Source organism: Lepidothrix coronata, unplaced genomic scaffold, assembly GCF_001604755.1.
Source record: "Lepidothrix coronata isolate B3197 unplaced genomic scaffold, Lepidothrix_coronata-1.0 Scaffold58, whole genome shotgun sequence".
Classification (NCBI taxonomy): Eukaryota; Metazoa; Chordata; class Aves; order Passeriformes; family Pipridae; genus Lepidothrix; species Lepidothrix coronata.
The window spans coordinates 3,130,363-3,153,174 of NW_016690238.1; the positions used below are offsets into that span (position 1 = coordinate 3,130,363).

The 22,812-nt window shown below is 41.7% G+C and overlaps 1 protein-coding gene across 1 annotated transcript in view; it reads right to left on the bottom strand.

Annotated features, from left to right (window-relative positions):
- Positions 1–22,069, bottom strand: part of UBE2Q2 (ubiquitin conjugating enzyme E2 Q2) — a 70,269-nt gene extending 48,200 nt beyond the window's left edge. Inside the window, exons 1-5 of the mRNA XM_017816736.1 lie at positions 22,035–22,069; positions 20,498–20,599; positions 20,238–20,283; positions 7,870–7,974; positions 1,044–1,148 (exon numbers count right to left, since the gene is read on the bottom strand). Of these exons, the coding sequence (XP_017672225.1) occupies positions 1,044–1,148; positions 7,870–7,974; positions 20,238–20,283; positions 20,498–20,599; positions 22,035–22,054 (378 nt within the window). The 5' untranslated portion in view covers positions 22,055–22,069. The remainder of the gene's footprint in view (positions 1–1,043; positions 1,149–7,869; positions 7,975–20,237; positions 20,284–20,497; positions 20,600–22,034) is intronic.
- Positions 22,070–22,812: the final 743 nt, after the last annotated feature.

Consider the following 22,812-nt stretch of genomic DNA (forward strand, 5'->3'; position numbering starts at 1 on the left):
TCCTGAACTGAGGGCCCAGAACTGGACACAGCACTCCAGGGGTGGCCTCACCAGTGCTGAGTCCAGGGGAAGAATCACTGCCCTAGACAATGCAAGGGACTAGATGGATCTTCAGTCAGACTTAATAAGGCCACTCTTATTTAACTTGCAAACTGTGTGACATGAGTTTGTTTTTGAGCTTCAGAGCACATGCAAGACTCTTCACAAAGCTACTTCCTAAGATCACAGGCCCACTGCCTTGCACTTGCACTGCTGTGTGGGTGTTCAAAGCAGAGACCTGTAGGATTACAATTTGGCACGTGACCAAAATTAAGCAAGTTATTTGTCATTCCTATAGTACTGTCACCACAGGAAAACCATCTGTTACACTACAGGAGCTTTTAGAAATCATGTCATCTTAACACATACAAACAAAAGAAGATATCATAGTCTTATTAAAAATACAAAAAAGAACAGTTACTGTCAGTTACCGGTTCTGTTTTCAGCACAATACAAAACATTTTGGTTAACAAGAACATCTCACAGCCCTTCACAACTCAATATGTCAAGTGCACAAGAAGTAAACAAGGCACCTCAGATACTCCCTACCCAAAGTAGCATATGGTCTTGAATCCCATGTCTCTGCAAGGGATCGAAGAGGAAGGAAAACATCAACAGTACTTCATCCAAGTGCACACTGTAAAACATATACACTTCAACAAAGAGCAAGCATTTCAGAAAAAGTAAATTTAGGAAGCACTAGGAGTGCACAGCCATTGGCTTGAACAGTGTTTAGGAGGGAATATAAACTTGACAGCAGTGGTATCACTTACACACCTTTCACTGATACAGAAACTCCACAGGAAATTGTGTAATATTATCACACCATTCTTAAATGGATTTTGCAAACAAAATTCAGACTGAGGACATCATAAAGCAACAGTGCTTCATATCTCAGCTCTGGCTTACACAAGGTTTAATCATTCCCACCATCTTCTTTCTTGGAGTTGGAAAAACAACTCCTTCGTTGCCATAAGGAGGTGTCCACAGCTTTTTTAGTTTACCTGTCCAGCTGGCAGTGGCTGATCTAACATTTCAACATCTGGATGCTGAGGAAGATTATATAATCTGCAGAGGTCACATATTAATCGCTTCAGCTGTTGAAGAAGCTATAAAAAACAAAAACATGGAAGTGGTTATAACCAAAGCACAGAGCAGGATTTTGAGTTTTCTTCACACATTGGTAGTGAACCTAAAGTCACTGTACAGCATTTAAATCTTCTAAGGCTGGAATTCAATGTAAAGACCCCTCTTTTCCTCTGTAATCATTGTAACCAAGTCCTCACCATGGAAACATGGCAAACCAGAATAATGTGCCCTGACAGCATCATCCAATCCAAACACAGGTGTCTGAGCCACAAATCACTATGGAATAAGCAACTGGTAATGTTCCATAAGACAAGACGGTCCATTCCCATTTCCCAGCTTAAAAAAACCCCATGTCTTAAAAAAAAAACCCAAGGAGGAACAGTCTGAGTCTGATTTTCCATATCCTGAATTCTTTTACAGGGCACACCAGTGAGGCACTGGAGCAAGACAAACACAGTACAAGGCACAGAAGCAGGCAAGCTCTGAGCAGTCTGCCTGCCACATCTTGGGTCAGGGGGAGGCACAATCTTTTACTGTCTCTGATTTCTGTTTCCACCTTGCAGCATTACACTGACATTCTGTTAACTGCAAAACACAGAACACCTTACACTCACTGTTATGCAAGCCAGAAAAATAATTTAGTTCTGCAGAAACAGGCAAACATTAAGTTTGCTCACCACATTAATTAAGCTGATTTCCATAGCTGTTAAATTTCTCTAGGCAGTCTCAGATTCCTAGTTAAGGCCAAGACATGAAAGACTGTACTGCTGCATTTCCTAACTTTTCAAGGTCTTTGCACAGCTATGTCAGGAAAACAAAGAAAGGACTGCAGAATGCATCTGTAAAAGGGTCAACACCTCGTTTTTTGCATCCATTTATGGACTTTTCTTCCAGACACCAAAGGGAGTTTGTCTTGCCACTTGTCAAGGGCAGTGTGTAAGACAACCAAGTCTGCACACACATCCCTCAGTACTCCTGGTAGTAACACCTGAGTGGCAACCCCCTCCCCCTGAAGCACTTCTCCATAAAGGAGGGAGACTCAGGAAATGCAGCCTCACCCAAGGTACAGCACAGACTTCGGAAAGAATTATAACTCTACAACAATATTTGGTTTGTATACTGTATTTCTCAAAATATACAATAAATTAAGGTAAAAAAATTAATCTATTCACTCCAAAATATTCTGCATGTCTGAAGCTATTGGATGGTTTAGATGCTCTTACCTTACCCTACCGCAAGTGAAAATTCAGTATCTCCAGAGTTAAAAACTGATTTCCACGCCCAAATCACTAGCAGTGATAAGCAAATGTTGCCTTTATGCTACCTGAAAGCTTTGGTGCTTTTCCCTTCTGCAGCAGAATTCCACATTCTGTGTAACAGGAATGTTATTTATCCATCTGAGGCCATGAACTCAGACACCAGCCTGCACTACAACAACTATGGCACTCCCTCCTCTCACACCACATTTGCTATTTCTGCATCATACATGACAGTCTTCCTTCACTCAAAAATAAAGCAGGTAACACCAGAAGGACTGGGGTATCAGCACCACACTTCTTATGAGTAAACACATGAGATGCAATAGTTTATGTTGCCAAAAGCTTCCTGTAACAATCACGTTTCTCATCAACCTTAAGACTCAACACTTGTTTGAAACTTCCCCGGTGTTTGAAACATCAAGGAAATCTTTTAGCAGGCAGAAATCAGGTTAATCCATCAAAAAGCTAGTTGCCAGACAGAATCAGATAGAACTAACTACTATTCTCAATATGTGCAAAATGCTGCAAGTTGCACTGCTACACATTTTGTTGAGAAACTTTTTCTCTGCACAAACACTGCCTCATGGAGAGCTGGAGCATAAACCATACAATTTGAGGAGCTCTAATTTTTCTCACAGAGCTATGTAAAACCAGGCAAGCCATTAATTTGTTTACATCTGCTGTGAAGCACACAAAAAAATATAAGTGGTGGGGGAAGAGCAGCACCATCAGCAGTGGGCTGGTCCATTAGAACTGACCTTGGACAAGCAGATGAAGACAACATTAGATGTGTCTTAACTGGAAGAGAGAGTAAAGGCTGGAAAGAGCTTAAGAACTGCTTCCTACCCTGGTTCCTCCACTCCTCATCCTGCTCATGAAAAGTCCTGTCACCTGAACCAAAGTTAAGAAGGAATTTTTGCAGCCAGGCCCCAACACACTGGAAGCTTCTCACAATCCCTTCCAAGGCAGCACCACAAGCAAGGGACACCAGCACCCTCCAAGCAACAACCCCCTGGCCCAACCTGGGCCACATCACAGAGCCTGTGCCTGGAGGAGCAGCAGGTTTTCACCTCCTCCCTTCCACTGGCCCCAGAGAACACACAGCCCTGAGGCAGCTGAGAGGGGACCAATTCCTGATGAGCTTCAGTGTCTGAGCACCAGTGACACCATAAAGGGGAGGCAGAGACATGCAGCTGAGAGCAGGGATGCCCTGCCTGGGCAGCACCCCACACTTCAGGGTTACATGAATGCAACTGTCACACTGCACTTCATTTGTAGAGACCAGCTGCTGTATTTGACATCAGTGTCTACAGTTTGCAAAGGTGGTGGCAGAGAGAGAAGCTGATCCTCTCTTTACAACTCTTCCACTTATTGCTACATTTTTTCCTCCACAGGAATTAATTTCATACCCTTAATCTTTCCGCCATGGATCACCATCACTTATCCCTTATACTTTGCTCCTATGTATGAAAAATCATAGGATAATTTGGGCTGAAAGGCACATCTGGAAGACATCTGACCCAGCCCCATGCCCTGAGCAGGGCCTGGCATGATTTGTATGTGTTGGTATGTGCATGAACAGATTGTATCAAAAGGAACAGATTTCTGTCACATATCAATAATTTAAATGTATTTCCAGGGTAACTTCACAGGCTTGACTAATGTAAAGTGAATGCTTAACATACACACTGAGGTTACTGAAGAAAAGGGGCTACCAGGACACCAAGTGTTTCCCTGGAATACAAACTGCCTAAAGCACAAACTAAACATAGAATGCACATCTAGAATGCACAGCCCTCAGGGGATTAAAGGAGCCATGTAAGGAGCCTGCAGAGGGAAAATGCTCAAGTGACCAAATGCAGTGACACATTTATAAACTTATTACATTGATTATAATTAATATAAAAGTAACAAAAATATAAGAATTATAATACACATCCCTGTAATTTTTAATGGTTCAGGAGCTCTGAGAAGTTGGTAGTTTTTGTGGATACCATAATGCTGATTTAGAACACAAAAACACCTCTTGGAATTCTCTGCTTCCTATGTTAACAACCTACACATCTGAGAACAATTTAGAACAATCTTTTCCTGAAACTGAGGCCACATTAGGAGGCTTTTTTATACATGAAGAGATCTTTCTAATGCAGTACAAAAGCATTAACAATTTTAGGATACCTTTGATGACATTAATACCCTGCTGGGTTCACTGTGGAACACCTTGGGTTTGGATTATCGAGAAACAGAAGTACAGTGGAAGTTACAAAGACTTCATTCTTCCACGTGTGTCTGTCTACACATATACACACACTGTATCTGTGCAAAAAGAAAGGAATCCATCAGTCTTAGCCTACCACAGAAACTGCTGAAGGAGGATCCCAGTGGAAACAGGGAAGCAATAACTGTCACTTGGAGTGTGACCCCCACTCAGCTCTCAGGCAAGCTGTGACACCACCTGCCCTCACACACACTCTGCAGCCTTGGCCAGTCCCAGGGAGTAAAGCAAAGCTTATTCCTGCATTTTGTCTCTGACTCCCAACACATGATCTGCTGCTGCTGCACTGGGAGTTTGCAAGAGACAGCGTTCTTCCCTGAAATGTCTCCACGTGGGACTCACTCTGCATTATTAACACCACAGCAGCATCCTTCAGCTTATCCAAGCTGTAAACAAACTTATACCAGGAATTCTCTACTTTTGACATCTTCCATGCAAGTTTAAGGTCTAGAGAGAATTTAAGCTATCTGAATTTAAGTTCATTTCCCTATTCTCTTTAAAAAGCAAACCTCCAAATAGCACATAGTTATACTTAGTATGTCATGAAGGTTTGAGGCTTCAGACTTGCATCGTATAGCTTCCACCAAATTAAACTTAACAAGACAGTAGGATTTCTCTTTTGCATAGCACAACCACTAGAAGGCAGATAGCAGTTTCATACCCATCAAGTCTAATGTGATGCTGGATTTTCAGGATCTGAAAAGCAGTTCAGGAGACACTAAGGGTTGAAAGAACTGTGTAGCCCCTTCATCTGCTGACTGGAACTTGTTCAACATTGACAGTCAAGCAGCTGAAGTGTCCAAACCTAATGATATCTATGCTGATCACATTCTTAGCAACCTTTCAACAAATTTTCCTAGCAAATGCACCATGCTCATACAAGGTAACGATGCAGTTTTGGACCCACAGAAGATTTTCCAGGAAACACGTCCAGGCTTTCAACATCGGAAACCAGTTTTCCTTTTACCATGTCAAATGACAAGGCTGGCTTTCCCCTGTCAAACATTTATGCCTGAAGAGCATAAACTCAGTTTCCCAAAGATTACCTGTCACAAGCAGGTAGAAAGGGCAGAGTAATACTAAAAAAAGCTAAAGCAGGGTATGTGCCAGCAGTGCTTTCAGCACACGGTTGCTGTGTCCAGTTAAGCTCCTGCAAGAGTCCAGGGCAATTTCCCATTCAAAATTTGATTGCTCCAATAACTCTGAGTTTAGAATAACATGGCACTCATGATCCTTTACTTGCAATAAGTTCAATGAAAACTGGTTTGAAACAAGCTAGAAATCTAAATTAAACCAAGTGAATTTTTAGGAGACTGTGATAAATTAGAAGCCTTTGGATTTCTACAGGTAGTTCCCAATCCCTTCCTACCCTACTCCAAAAACTGTGTGAGCTGCTCCAATGCCACTGATGGGGAGGAGGTTGCATGGAGAAAAAACAAACTCAAACCCCACAAAGCCAAACCTTTGGAGTAAAAAAAAAAAAAAAAGCCAGATTTTGTGGTGTTTTTATCTCTTCAACCACTCCCATCTGTCTTCATCTTGGCATAACAAGATGCAGGGTGGATTCCTGAGAAACCAATGGGCCATCCACAGGTGCCTATTACATCAACCCAGCAGCTTTTACATGGGCAAGTACAATCTTGATATCAGAAGCTGTTTTCTTACCAGGTACCTAAGCAGTGTCTGTGCATATGCAATTCAGCACAGCAAGCCCCATGCATGTTTACAGCAAAGCTTTCCAGCCCAGTGCAGGCAGTTACACAGAGGAAACATCCTGCTCAGACCCCTCAGGCTGAAGCCATCAGCCACACCAGCTTCCACCTGCACAGTCTGCTGGGAAGGCTATTTCAGAAAAAGGATCATTTGGCCAGATTTTCTGCTACTATCCTGTTCTATGTCATGCTGGGCAAAAGTCAAAGATTAAGAGATCTATCCCATTCTTCTGAATGTGGTTTAGTCTAAAGTTTAGGTTGAAGTAGAAAATACACAACTGAGACCTGTGTCTCCTGCAATCACATCTGACATAATGCATTAAATCACTAATATTCCTCTGCAACTGTTTTTAATTATGGCAAGGCCCTCGAAGACTCTCACTCTTACTAGTGTCCTAATTATTTCTGCTAGAAGTCAAATGCATTCTAAATATTCTTTAGAAAAAGGCACTTGTACATTCTTGTTCAAGGTTGGGTATGCTAGATTACCATTATCCCAGTAAACATGACAAGTAACAGACTTCGTAAGAACATTCCCAATTTTTCCAAACCAGGCAAGAATCCTGGTTTTCCAAACCAGGCACACAATCCATGCAATAAGCAGTATTTTGCAGACTGATTTGTTTTGTATGCATAAATAAAAACATAACATGTTAAAATAATCTATTAATAAAGATCACCTTTAAAGGCTATTTAATATCCATAAAGCTGAATTTGGAGTGGAAAAACAACACTCAGTCACTGAATTTTCTGTATGCTGCAATACTACTCCTTGTGGAACAAACTGCATTTGTACTGACATTTATCTCCAAGCACTATTCAAGGACACTTGAATGGGAAGTTAATTTTTATATATACACACACACAGACAAAGAGCTCCTATCACTACATGAAAAGGGTACTCAAGTAAGATATAATGCTTGAGAGTTTTCTGCAGTACAAAACAACCATTAGAATCTGTACAGAGATTTTCTTTAAGTAGCAACTGCCCAAAGTCACAACCCTGTTTAAATGTATCAGTACCTAAGGAACATTCAGATGAACCACAAGCTCTCAGGTCAAGTCTCCTTTACTGAAACCAGGAATTCTTTATATTATACCCACATTTTGCAGAACATATATTCTCAAGAACACAAAGCTTTTGCCTCTGTAATTAATCTCTGTGCAAAGAAAATTCTACAAGAACTGGTTTTTACAGTAGTTTTAACCTTTTCATCCACTTCACTGTTTAATTATTTTCAGAGAGATTCACACTGTAATTACTGGGGCTGTAACTCAACTTCTCTTACAGAGTAAGCATTTAAGTAATCTTTTCCTACTTGCTTCAAATCTTTTGGATCACTTGTGGCTCCTTTTGGAAGAGAAAGTTGTTTTTACAAAACCTCCCAAGTGACCCCAAAACTGAGCAAACCGAACTGCTTGTTAGTATTACAAAGCCAAATAAACACCCAAACCCAAGTAAATGCCCAAAAGAACCAAAAACCACTTTGCTCACCAGAGTATTGCTCTTCTTAATATCTTCTAAACGCTCTAAGACTGAAGTCAGGTTTGGGTCATCTGATTCTACAAACCATATTGGTGATGAAGAGGGGTAAGACTCCTGTTAAAAAAACAAACACAAACCCCAACGCATAAATAAACAAAAAAGAACCAAAGCTTTTAAAAGTCATTCACCCCCAAAATTTCACAACACAGTATTAACGTCACCTTTTATCTTATTTTGTGCCAGGTAACATAGAAGCTTTTAACACCGCTTTTTTTAGGCAATGCAAAACAAGTTGAAAGAAATCCAGCCAACTGGTTCTTCTAGTATTTCATCTTATTTTAAAGTTGCTCAGATGATGGATATACATAAGAAACATTGCTGAGAAGTTTAAAACCTTGGGGGCAGGTGGAAGAGGGGGGAGAAATTTAAAAATGCAGTACAGGTGATAACTACCAAGAAACGGAATCATATGTAGCCCATGTCAAAAAATAAAACTGTATTGATGCTGATTTTTCATAAAAACACAGCTTCTTCCAAATAAAAGTTGTGAAAGTGTCCCTTCATATCACTGATGTGCCTGGATCTTATTTGTTTTGTGTGAGTTATTTAAGGCATTTTCTGTTTCTCACCCATTCAATTATATTTTTAGTAGCTAAAGACAAATTGCTGAACCTCAGTTTTATCACCCAGATATTATCTTCATATCCCCAGGTCTGAAAATTCCCTCATTATTTTGGAATTCATTTCCCTCACTGCAGCTGAAAAGGAAAAATTCCATCCTTCTCATTCCAGAGACAACAAATCATGCTTCATTCTTCCACTCTTAGAGTCAAGGTCTGAAAACTGGAGAAAAATACAACTATATTAGAGCTGGCTTTTAACAATATAAGGCCTATTTCCTTACTGACCTTCTAGGTGAGGTGCTGAACCCCACAGGAGAACCCACGTGACTAAAGGACATCAGTTTTGGCCAAACAGACTATCACAACAATTCCCACCTGGCACCACACTCCAGTAAAGTTCCAGCTACACAGGTCTAAAATTCCCACCTGTAAACCGAAGGCTCTGCATAAACCTATTTTTTAACAGGCTCAATCCCCTTGAGTTTATTTTTTTTTTCCTAAATCACAGCTAAAACCACCTTGAAAGGACACATGATATTCCCAGTATCTTTATGAAAAGACAAATTGTTCACATCTTTCATCTCCACTTCAAAGCACACTATACACAAACACAGAGACCTCAGAATATCTCCTCTTGATTAACCAAGGCCTAACATCTCACATGTCTATCAAGAAAGCCCAGTGCTCAGCTCACTGAGATTTCTGGGCAGGCTCACAGATGGGCACATGTATGTGGTTTCATCACTTTTCTCCTTTACACAACACAGCACTTAGGGAAAAGTGTATTTTCTCCTTGGTTTCACCCAACACACTCTTGAAAGACTAACCACACTCTCTGTGGGAGAAACAAGACTGAACTCCCCACTGCACAGCGTTTCCAAACCATTATTTTTAGGTACTGAACTTCATTAAAGATATTCCAGGCTTTGTACTGATAACATCTCACTCGTTTTTAATAACATGCAACCTACTTATAAAGTCTTCTGCAGTGGTGCAATATCCTCACCTCAAGCGTTTCTCTGCACACTGATCCTGATGGACAGTGAGGAAAATCATAAAGGAAACTCTGCCAGCTGTGGCCCCACTGCCTGAAGACCTGCTTGAACCAGGTATGTTTGAGACCTGAACTTCTCTCATTTAGCTCATTCAGTTGAGAGAAAGGCAGCAGAGTAAACACAACTACCGCAACTTTAGATTACACCAACATTCCCGTCAGGAAATACAAAGAACAAGCAAAATGCTTCCCAAGATTCACCAAGCCACCTGTTTCTTAAAGTCCTCAGACTCATTAGAATAAACATATTCTCCAGATACAGTCAACATTTGGACTGTGTATGCACATTCTCCTAAAGATATTTTTGGCCTTTTTTTTTTAATCAAGCATTTTTTAAATTATGTTAGTCCAGGTCTAAGCAAGTCTCTTAATTGCAATGATGTATGGAAGACAAACATCTGCCACCTCTCTTCTAAACCATATCTGGAATCTCAAGACTGCTTACAGAATGGAGCTCACCTCTTCACTGCCTATATTCTTCTTTTCTGACAACCTTAGTTCTCCTTTCTCCATCTGAAGGATTTCATGAACAAACCCACAGCTGGACATTTGTTATTGCAACCAGCAGCATCCCAGGCTGGGGGCCTGGAGAAAAATCTCCCAGATCCTTGCAGCACATCTGGGATCAGGCAGGACCAGGACTGACAGTGCAGACCTGATGATCAAGCACTCCCAGAGTGTGTTTAAACACATTACAGGAGCAAATTGAATGTGCTGCTGCCTTCTGCACTGGATGACAGCCCTTACTCATGTTCTGCTCTCATTCCATTTCCTGCACTGAAAACAAGTCCTCCTGTATGTGAGAAAACACAATTTGATACTGCCTGGATTATTAGCCTATAGCACATATGAATGACTGTGCCCTACAAATTATTAGCTATTCAAATTTTTAGTCTGCTTTAGCTTTTCAAACAAGAATAGGAACAATGTGCTTCTCAGAAAGGCTTTTCTTTAACACGGAGAGCTTATTTACTCAGCTGTATGAGGAAAGATTTCAAACTTCAGATTTTTGGACTATGGATATTTAATTGCACGTTCCAATTTTTTCACAACAGGTGCTTAATATTAAAATACAAGTTCAAACAAACTACCATTTTGTTGCAACACTTTCTAACTCTTCAGACTTACCAACAAATATATTAACTTAAAAACAGAAATGGCATTAAATTTCTCTAGATCTGTATGCAATCCATATTTTTGGAACAGCTGATTTCCACGTGGATATGAGTCACTGTATTTTGAAATATAGAATTCACACACAAAACTTCAAACATTCTTAACTTAAGATACAAACAGGCTCAGGAGTTTGTAATGACCACAGATGCAACTTAAAACCACGCTTGTGGTTTGTGAGGTCACACAACTGCACTTCACATCAGCTAATTCTGCTGAGAGAATTAAGGCAGCTTTTTCTTTTGTATCTGCATCCTATAGAGATTGGATTTGAGCTGTTATGTCATGTAAGAAGCAGGCTTCCCAGATACAAAGACAATGCTTCATGAGAGGAAGCCTAAAACAGCAGTTATTTTAATTCTCAGTGGATAAAAGCCCCGTTATTTTGGGCCTTTTACTATACAGCTGACAGACAGGGATTTTGTATACATAATCTATCACCCATATTAAGTGTTCCAGATCTTTTAGGTAACTGCTGTACCACGACATTTTCTTGCTCTCTAAGAGTAAAAGCACAATCTCATCCCAAGAGGCAAAGGCTGTGGAGCTCAGACAGTGCCCAGGGACAGCCGGGAACAGCAAGGCCGGGGCTGTGCCACACTGACATCACACCTCGCAGGAGCCGGGACAAAGGCTGCATGTTTACAGCAGCCCAGATACAATCACAATTCATGGCATCATCACTTCTGGAGAGCCTCTGTATCAGCACCAGGACAGACTGGGAGCTTTGTCAACACAAACGCTTCTGTCACAGAACGCGGCGAAAGAATTCAGCCCACTAATAAACACAGCAAACACAAAGGGAGTAAAGCCCTGTGCTCCTGCCACGGGAACAATTTCAAACCCAATCAAATCATTCAGGAAAACCACAGCGTATTAGAAGGATACACATGGGATCTCACTGTTCAGGCATTCCATTACATCCCCTACTTAAATTTTTCCTAACACTTTTGCTTACCAAAAAAAAAAATAAAGGGGGGGGAGCAAAAAGCGACAGAAGATTCCAGGAACACACACATTAAGACAGCTTTTCCTGGGCAGGATCTGTCATCTAAGTATATCCTATCTAAGCTTTCTCATCCGTAACAATAAGGCTGTTTCCCTTGCAGTGTTATATAATCGTTATCCAGCTCTCTAAAGCCACAGCGACACAATTTCCATGTTGGTAAGAGACTTTTAAACGACCTGTTTCTAAATGACTACAATACAGTTGAAATAGGGAGGCTGTTAAATTAAAACAAAACATCCTGCTCTCGCTCTCCTGATTGGAACAACCTGTACACACCGTTTGCCACCAGGCAGTGGGGTAACCACGGCTGCCCCAACACAACTGAGCCGCTTCATCGGGCCCAAGTGAGGAACACACATTTCAGCACAGGGCTGCTGCATTATCATTTCAACTCACAGTTACACGGTGACAGTCCCTCATTTGCTTTAATTTCCAGATCACAGTAGATGGAAAAAGCGTGGGGGGTTTCTTTTTAAAATCCCTAGCATACTGGCTGAACAAAATTCAAAATTTCTGGTTTTAAGTTCTTGCAAAATGCCCATCGTAGACAGAACCCAGTTCTGTTCTTTTTACACCAGCTACAATTAAACTGAGCTGATTTTTGTAACGGCACTTCTAATTTTTTTTTCTTCTCAGTCCCAAAATTTTTCTTCACCCCCCTTTACTTCCCAAAAGCAGAACATCAAACTCCCAGATCTTTTAACCAGCTTAGATACTTTGAGAAGGCTGGAACAAGACCATTCCAGCTCACCCCAATCTTAGTAATGAAGTGAGTAAATCCTAATGGAACAAGACATCCCAGAGGGCTAACACAGTCTTCTCAAGGTGAATACATTTGCAGCTATAAACACACATCAAGTAATCGATCTGAGATCATAGATGGTTTTCCCTCAGCAGACACCTTGATGCTACCAAGGTTGTCCCTTTGAATTAAAGAGCAGAACTAGATCATATATACATCCAAATGAACATCCAATAAATACTGAAGATTAAACTACACAATTAGCTACAATTTAGTACACATTATTTGCAACTGTTAGTCAATCATTCACTACTTATTTGTCACCTGTCTCAAGCTGCCTTTAGAGGGAAAAAAAGAGCACAGAGTTAATATTAACAAAAATATCAGGATTTGAGAAGATATTCTTAAAGCTAAAGTTTAGCCTGATGATCATAAAACACTAGTACTTACAGTTGCTTAAAATAGTATTAGTAGTGATTACACAACTGACAGACTGTTTCCCATTATTAGGGGCCAAATTTTGCAAAGGCAGCTTAAAAGCAGGAAGCATTTTCTACCACTAGCTTCTCAAGTGCCAGGGAAGTGTATAGGCTTTGTAAGTCAGCAGATTGTCATCTGCCCTTTCATTTCATCCTTTATAATTTTTTTTTTAAAAAGAAAGCATGAAGGGTCACTTTCATTGAAAATAATCCAAATAAAACCATTTCCCAGAAACCTCAAGTTACTAAAACCGCCAAAATTGGTATTTTCAAACATCCAGCCATCACCATTTACTCTGTTGCACAGCTGTTATTGTACATGACAATATTCTATCATTTGCACTTTTATATATAAGAGATTTGTCATTTCCTTAAAAATCTAACTTTTCAGTGATCCAGAGTTCTAAAGGTTAAGAAAAGTGTTTGCAATGGAGGGTTTAAAAATGAAGTTTAATACTGGTGGTAGTGAGGAAGCAAAGTGAATTTTACCCACCCCTACTGAACAAGAGGAAAACTTCAACCTGCTTTTCCTTTTGAATTTTAAAATAGTATATAACATACTGTTAACTTGACCAATCCATATAAACAGCAGGACACCATTTATTCACTAGAATTCAGTTAAATGGAGATCTTTAACTGTTTCTAAGCCACAGAAAGCAAGCTTGGATTTGTTTTACTTTTCTTCCACTCTCCCTGAAGCCTGACATGCTCAGATCCATGAGGGCAATTGTTCCAACTGCTGTGTTTGGTCAGGCACCAAATTCAACTGTCTGAAATAAGTCTCTCTCTTCAACATACAAAATCACTGCAGTTCTACTCCAAGTTTAATGGCTGTTTGGACAGCTACAGCCTATACAAGACAATCCCAGGTGAAGCATCATGCCTTGGTTGGATCCCCAGAACTACAAGAGCTTAATCACCGTGCACCTTTGCAGGAGGAAGGTGAAAGAATCCCATAACCCTGTTCTGTGTTGGGTCTCTAACACGCTCAGCGCTGCAGAAGCCAAAACCTTCAGGAGAGCATTCAACCAACACAACCAACAGGGTCAGGCTTTGCTTCTCCCACACACACTCCAGGGAACGGGGCAAGTGCAGCAGAGTCCTTGTTCTAGAACTGTGTATGTTATTAAATACAGCCATGCTAGAGATGGGAGAGGCAAAGGCTGTGCCTCATGGAGCAGGAAGGCCGTAACAAACCACAGAGGTAAAATCCCTCTGCAACCACAGACTGTCCCAAACAAAACTACAGCTCTCTGTACAAACGAGTTCTACTGATTGCAGAAGGCTACCATGAAGGTAACCAGGAGGAAATGTCTGTAAAGAGAACACAGAATGGTTCTAGAGATCCTTTTTGTCTTCACAACCTCCCTCTGGGCAGGGCAAAGGCACTGCCCTCCTGCCCAGTCAGGCTTCAGGCACAGGAGCAGTGCTCTGACACTGCACCTTCCACAGCCACTTCCTGCACCAGTACCCGTGGACAGCAGCACATTCCTACAGGAGCTCAGGGCTCAGACTGAGGAATACTGTTTGCCATATACAGATTCAGCAGCATCTGCAAGTGCCAGTCTTCATAAGATGACCACAGCAGAATTAAAGTATCAACAGGGCCAGCATTTCAATGGCAATTCACTTGTATACAAATTATTCCAAAACTCAAGCAGTTTGTAATCACCAGTTTCATCTGCACCAATTCACTTGTTCAACCCAAGCCCGTGGAATTCTCTTGAAATTATTATGGAATCTTTAACTTTTTTACTTTGTGTACATCCAAGATAGAAAATAATGTTTTGATTAAAAAAAAAAAAAAAACTGAAAACTTAAGCAAATGCTGCTTTCAAACAGGCACATAGAAGAGGCCAATAATTTCAAATGCTGTGAAATAATCTAAGCTGCTTTTGTGCTTTACCTCCATATCTCTCTATCCAGGTACACACATCTGTCAGTGCTCAAACATCATTACCTGAGAAGAAGTCAAAACATCTACAACCGAAGTAGCAAAGGCACAAATCATCACTTCAAATGGTCACAAACACAAATGCAGATGTGGCATCGTAGTTCTTACATTTCTTATGGTCAAGCTCTTTCAGTCACGTTTTTACTGCCAGTCATTGTTCAAACTGTTTAATCTACACCGAGTGTCACAGCTGCCAGTTCAGCTCCATGAAACTGCGTGTGACCCTTGGGAATACAGGTTTATCAGAAATACAGGTTTATCAGACTCTCCCATCAGTTGCCACGACCTCATCCTCTCCCCTTACCAAAAAAAAGGCAGAAAGCTACTTGTCCACTGTAACATAACTACACAAGTAAAATAGGAATTTTGAGTATAAAAGGAAGAAGAGGCACTTTTCTGATAGAGCAGTTATTGATCATCACTGTGAAGCAACATTTTGCTCTCCAGGTCATCATCACAATGCAGCATGCCATCTCTCCATTCAGAGAAAAAACAAACACTCCTAAGAGTTTTGTATGGACCCAAAGTAAAAGCCCCCAAATGTTACTGTACTGCTGCTCAAACACAACTCAGGCCCGATTTCACTAACAGCACAGCAAGTGACAGTTGTTCAAGAGCAGTGTGTAGTCTCTGAAAGTGTAAACTGTTGCTCAGGGCCAACCCAGCTAAGGAACGTTGCTTTGCCAATATTAACAGCAACAAATAAACTTACAGATCATCCACACTGAAAACTGAGCAAAGCACACAGCACCGCTCCAGACTAAGTGACTTGCTTACTGGGAAGATGGCTGTGGAGCTGAGATGACACCCAGGGCTTTACCATAGCACCTCACAGCAGTGGGATCAAGCTGTCCTGCTCCTCACACACAAAAACCCCACTGTGTGCTTGTCCCCTCATCTTTGCAGTTGTCAGAGGCTGGTTGTTTGGGAGCCCTCAGGCACAAGGGGTTCTCTAACACACACATTACATGTGCACTCAAGCTGGCAACGCTTTACCTAATGAGAGCTACCCACACAAACTAAAGGGAAAGGTATTTCGCAAATCTGATTCTCCAATACTCCTTCTTTAATAGCAGCACAGTGCCTTATGTGCCCAAATTCCTGCAGAAGTCTAATTAACTGAAACAAATTATCAACTCATTCCAGCCATCAAGAGTTATTAATTACCTACTTCTGCAACTATACAGATGAGTACATTCTGAAAAGGTATCATCAACATCAGTGTCACAAAGCCAGAGTAGCAAGAAATGGCTTCTAGTACAGCTAGGACTGAAGAACTGGTTATAACTAAGTTGTGACACATCCCTCTCTCCCCAACTCAACTCGATAAAAAACTTCCTTGCAGACCTGCCCTCACCTTTAATCACTGCTGTTACTCCTCAGCATGCAAAGTCTGATACCACTTCTGCTGTCACCCAAAAAATCCAGGCTTCTCCTTCATTCTGTTTAACTTCAGCAATTTACATCTTTCAACTGTTCAAATCACTCAGCATCCCCTTCCATCCATGCCCTTTCCCCCTCTCTGAGAACAACCTTCCTCTTTTCCACCTTTTCCCTTTGCAGAATTGCTGTGCTCCAGACACACCTGCAGACACACACAGGGGTTTTTCAGGCTCACCCAGGGCCAGGAGAGGTCCTGCTGCTCTCCTGCCCTTCCACCTGCCAGCAGCCCAGCCACCAAGCCCAGCTCTCCCCTCACAGCTGCCCTGCCACAGGCCTTCACATCAGAGCCATTTACGTGGAACTTTGTCCCCCACACGCAAAATTTCAGTACCACAGCATTCAACCAGTGTTTACCATTAATAAGTTGAATACCACAACTCTTACCACAGTTATTTCCTACTTCAAAAATTCAAGGAAGCCTGTGGTATCTTGTACACCACTGCTCAGGAACGCTTTGATTTTTTTCTAATGCCACTATGCAAGTTTTGACAGAGCTTATGCTCCTGCCTTTCTAAATGCACACTGAAGAAGCTATTCCAAGATCTGCAATTGTATTGAACTCTCTCTCAGAGGGGGCAAAAAATTACGAGGTCTGAGAGAAAGGAGAATACAGTTCATACTAAATCTTCAGACATCATATATTAGCTGCTCTACAGTACTTAATACACCAGGATGTCTTGTATGCAAGAGATAAAAAAGAAAACACATGCGAGGTCATTATTTTCATACCACACTTAAGAGATTACAGCTGGAAGCAAGAAATCAGTAAGACATACACTAACTGGTACGCTTGTTTCCATCAAAGATCATATTAGCTTCAAGTGCACTGCAAACAGGCAGGCTGATTGAAGATCTAAACGTTAAATAGCCTCTCCTTACTATAATCAGTCATTTAATTTTCCAATTGTCTTCTAGGAGGTGGTGAAAGGTCATTTTCGTTTCTCCTACAGAGTTTGCAGCTGAAGAAACACAGTGGAACGCATACTGAATCATCAGCTATCGTGTCTCTCCAAAACAGAACACCACCATTCATAACTTAAAGGGAACAAACCCAACCTAATATTCAACTTCAGCCAGGAATTCAGGGTTTATAACCCTTCAAAACTACACAAAGGCAAACAACCTGACAGTACTGAACCACAGTCCACACTGAGGCATAACTACAACAGTGCTCATTTCTGCTAGTCAGCTTCTACAAGCACTTGTGCCTACCTAGAAATTTTACCCACTCTTTTTCTTTTCTAATAATAATAAAAATATGATTTAGAGAACTGTCTCCATCTTTACATCTTCCAGTCTCCTGGAAGGAAATAGATTTTACAAGTAAACAAACTACTGGCAGTTAAGTCTGGTCCAGCTGTCACAGTAACAAACAGACAGCGGTGGAGGCCCAAGGGCCCGATGTCACCTCGGGTGCTGCACCCGGGAGTGGCCCCAAGTGCCCCGGAGGGTTGTGCTGGCACTGCTGGATTCAGGCTGTGCTGGCACTGCTGGATTCAGGCTCCCCCTGTGCCCTCTGTTGTGCCGGGACAGCTGTTTGTGCAGCCACGCACTGAACCAGACTGGGACACGGTCCAGGTCACCACTAACTCAGGAAAGAATTTTTACATGGCAGCCAGGTCCTTAATCCAGTAAACTCAATTTTGGCCACCTCACATGGCACACAGCCTTTGTTGGGCTGCGAGCAACAGCAGCATTCCAGAGTGCACAGGACACCACCACACTTTGTTCTTCCTAACAACTGTGATTTTCAATCCACGCCGAGGTTATCAAGTCATCAACACACAAACCCTCCTGAACAGCTCACATGACGAAGCATGTTGAGTGAATTTATTCTTTCTGCAAAACTTTTAATTCTTTTCATTATCAAAGGGCACAGAGAGCTCTTTCAAGGACCACAACAGTGCCGGTTCTGAACCTACTGTATCATTAACTCACATGAGTAACCCACTGGAAATAAGCACCATCTCCTCTACACTGAAGACTCAACATAAGCCAGCCTTTCTATTTGAAGCCCACCACTGTGACTTTCTAGGATATTTTAGAAGCTCTTCATACATGGTAGAGAGGAACTGTCTGCAAAGTCCTGAAGTGTTAGTTACAGCCTTTCACACATCACACAACCAGGCTGTAATGTCAGAAAGGTCCTGCCTTCCAGATGCAAAAGACTTCTCCTACTCTTTTTTACAATATTCTTTTTCCAATTACAGTCTTGGCATAGAAGGAGAAATTAAAATCTTCGCTCTTTTAGCAATTTTTTTGTTTAATTTTGGTTTGCTAAATAAAACAACATTAAATGTCTCAATTTCTATTGCATAAGTTATGTTTGAAAATAGTTGCATGAGTGCCTTTTTTAGATGACCAAGTATATCTAATTCTAGCCAAAGCCTCCATATTATCAAGACAAATCTACATGTGCTTTTATACAGTCCTGGTATCCACATGGTGCAAAACAAAGGTCTCAACCTCACTACAGAATGTCTAGTGATTTAAAAAAAAAAAAAATCAATTAAGAAGAGTCTGAGGTCAGAACTGAACACCTCATTCATTATGTGGTTACTTCTGCGTACAAATATATAATATTTTTAAAAGGTTACCAGGCATTACTAGGAGTGAGTTCAATATTAAAATCTTATGTCTTTGAAGACCTGTGGCATGTTCTAATACACTCACTTTCTGTATATACCCAACTTGTCAAAGCTTCACAGGTAACACCTTTTCATCCATACTGGTTTAGAAGTGAAAATAAAGTGTTCCCCCCTCAGTTGCAGTAATCTGCAGACAGCAACCCTTTCAAGCCTTTCACAGCAGCTCCTAACTCCGATTTAGCAGCAGGGTGTTTCTCAGGGAAAGCAGAAGATCGTTCTTCCCAGCAGAGAGGCAGGAGTTCACTGAGTCAGCCACATCACCTGAACTGAATCACTGCTGTGTGAAGGGTATCACTGCTCAGCCCAGCCCTGCATCTGTCTGGGGCAACTGCTCCCACTCACTGGTGGCACAAAATCTCTTCTACCTGCAGGTGTTACCTGAGGACACAGAATTTCAGTAGTAATTTTGGGGGGGGGAGATATTAATATCCAGTTCCTCATCTGAAGAGATGATATAAAAAATGGGAAATGTTTTACAGTAGTCCAAACCAGTGCTTTTTGTTGCCATAATAAGGAAAAGACTTGGGTGTAGAATAATTCTAACACACCCTTGGCAAAACTATGACCTAAGTCTGATAAGGTACCAAACTGAAACTAAAGACTGTATTGAAGGACACTTACCTAAAGTCATGATCAATAAACACAGTCCTTTAAGTAAGGCCACAATTTTGATACTGTTTCAAAAACCACACAGAACAGGACCAGGCTTATTGAACTTGAGCAACTGGAATAGTCCTGTCAAATAAAAAGGAAACCTGAGAAAAACAGAAATAAAACTCCAAATGGAGACACTGCTGCTGGCATAACAAAATGGGAATGTGAAGGTACACAGCCTGAACAAGTTCAATAATTAGACAGTTCTCAGGAATAAGCAGCAATGTTTCTGACAGGGATGACTCCACCCTCAAGTGCCTCTTTTAAAATAATCTGATTAACCATGTAAGCTCCAATATGGGTCACTACCAGAAATAGTGAAGGACAGACTTGGACAAAGTTTGGCTGCCATTCTATAAACCAGAAGAGCTATCGAATAAAATGTATCCTGCTTTAATTTCAAGCAGTGTTCAGTGTCACAGGTAGGCTATCCCTAGGATGCTGCAGCTAATACTGAACTTTGACAGTTCTACAAACTCATATTGCAGAGACAATCACCAGTGAGAAATGCCAGGGCAGACTTCTAATTAAAATGTGAATTTTAGTCTAGGAAACTTGTGGAGACCCACACAGTTCCTAAGCAGATATTCTTCCTCACCTCTCCAGGAGAATGTTCCCTCTTCCCTCTGCCTTCACTCTCTCGACTGGAAAACAGAGAGAGGTCCATTGGGAATATCAGAACAACTTAGTTATCAGATCTCTTTTCAGACTTAAATTCCTTCCCTATCAGCCATTTCTCCATCCAGTAACTTCAGCATCTCTACTCACTGCTAGACAGTTTTCCTTTTAGGTGAAATATTGAGGTATCTAAACAGAACCATGAAGAAGAAAAGTGAAATTATGAAGCTTTGTGCTTACTCTTTCCCTTCACAGGATTCTTGAGAGTCCAGACACAATCCACTGTATGCTTTTGCTGAGTAAGGGAAATACCCCAGCTGGATCAGTATTGTAGGGGTTAAACTGGTTAAAAGAAGCAAACAGCTAAAGTTACATATTTGCTCTGCAAATCCAGAGCACTAAGATAGCAGCTTCTGACTCAGAAGAGTGAGTCTCCCCAAGAAAACATATTTACCAACAACTTTACAGCCTTACTAGCTTTTCCATGCTACTAGTATTTGAAGTTCTAGTTCCCACAGTACCCACAGAACCACTGAAGCACAGTAAACAAGACTTATGATTTTCTAGTTTACAGTACCTACAAAAAAAACCCCAAAACCTGGAGGCAATTAGGAGTCAGAGCCAAGAGACTCCATTCAGTGGGGAGGGGGAGAAAAAAACCAATCGCTTTTGCCACACTTAGAATTCTAACATTTGTGTCAAAAAACTAGGACAGAAGCCCAGAGATGAGCTTTCTCTTCTTGGCTCTGTCACCTGCTGCCCATTTGTTTCAAGGGAGCAACTTCTCTATCTCAGATTGCCCTCTGCCAGTTATTTTTAACACCTGCCTCAAAGAGCCCCAAATTAGTCAACACTGGAAAGCACCAAGTTGCTCACAGACAACTCTGAAAGAGAAGTTTCAAGAAACTCAGACATGGCCTTTCATCAAAGCAGAAGTCTCAGCTCTAAGGTTCAAAACCAGCAGTTTTCCTGTTCTTTTTGCAAGTTTATATGCCACAATTCTAATGGCACGTGAAAGACCTCCTGACCTTTGGGGCAAGTTACTGCAATAACAAATTGCAGACACTGTTCCCTCACTAATACACAAATATGACGACAGTGACCTAAGTTGTTTCTGGCTTGCTCAGACACTCCTCAACCAAAGGCCTACAGGTAAGTGCGCAATTTCTTTTCAAGTTAAGAATTGTTATCAAAAGTAGTTACAACAGCAGCAGTCTCAGAAGTAGATAAACACCACAGCACAAATCCCAGACACAACTTCAGGTCTTACTACTGGCTTCCCTGCTAGCTGTCGCTTGACAAAAAAGAAATAACCCATCAAATTCAGCTGGCAACTGAGGGTGCACAATCATAAAACCTTTCACTTCACTGTTTAGAGGGAGATTTATGAAACAGATCATGTTGTGATAGACTAAACAGCCAAACTTCTCAGCAACGCACCACTTCCTACTGAATAAAAAATATTCATAGGAAGTCATGCAGTCCATCACCTGATGGGTCATGTCTGAAAACAAGAACACCGAACCATCTTGTTTATTTTACCATAAGAAACATCTTACGTCTTACAAGTATCCAGTAAAACAAACACCTGTCCCACGACCGCAAAACTGACTTCTCATGACAGTTAACTGTGAAACCTGAAAGGTCTGCTTAACAAGTCCCCTTTAACTTCATAAATTTACTTTAAGATAAGTGAGAATCTGATCAGGATTATTACTTGATTTGCCTGGTTTGCATGCACATTTTCATCTTTCAGTACTGAAATGTTCACACTTACATGAATGTTTCTACCTCCATGCTGTTTGAAACTTTCATGCAAAGACATAAAAGCAGTATCTTCCTCAAACCCAAACATGCTGGTTTCCCCCTAAGTTTTTCAGCTGAATAAGCCATATAAATTCACGTATAACTACAACCAACTCAATAAAAATGAACCTCCAGCACTTTCCCGTACATGACTCACAGACGCCAATATACTCAAGTCTTTTGGCAAGTTTAGGCCTTAAACTTCTAGAAAAACCTGAGTATTTTTACCATGTCACAACAACACCGAACGTTTTATTCTTTAAGGGAAGAAAAAAAAACCAACAAAAAACCAAACACAGCAATGAGAAGAGCCAAAGCCCTCTGGAGGTATCAGTCCCTCAGGCTGGAGGCTGCTCGTGCCCCCTCACAATTCTGAGGGCACCGTTACGGTAACGCAGCCCCTCGGCGGCAGAGCGGGCTCAGTGTCACCCCTCGCAGGGCTCAGTGTCACCCCTCGCACCCCCGCCGTCCCTGGGCCCCCCGGGCTGCCCCGCCCGGCCAGGCCCGGCCGTGTGGCGCACTCGGAGCCGCGCCCGCCCCCGCCGGGGCTCGGGGGAAACGCTCCCGGCGCCCCGCGAGGGACGGGGCGGCAGCGGGGCCCGGCAGCTCTGCCCGTCACCCCCCCCGGGCTCGCAGCCCCTTTGTTCCAGCCCCAGGCCCCGCGTCCTGCCCCCGCACCCGGATCTCCCGGAGGATCCCCCGGAGGAGAGGCCGGGGCCGCCCGGTCGCTGTAACTTTTGTTGCGGTGG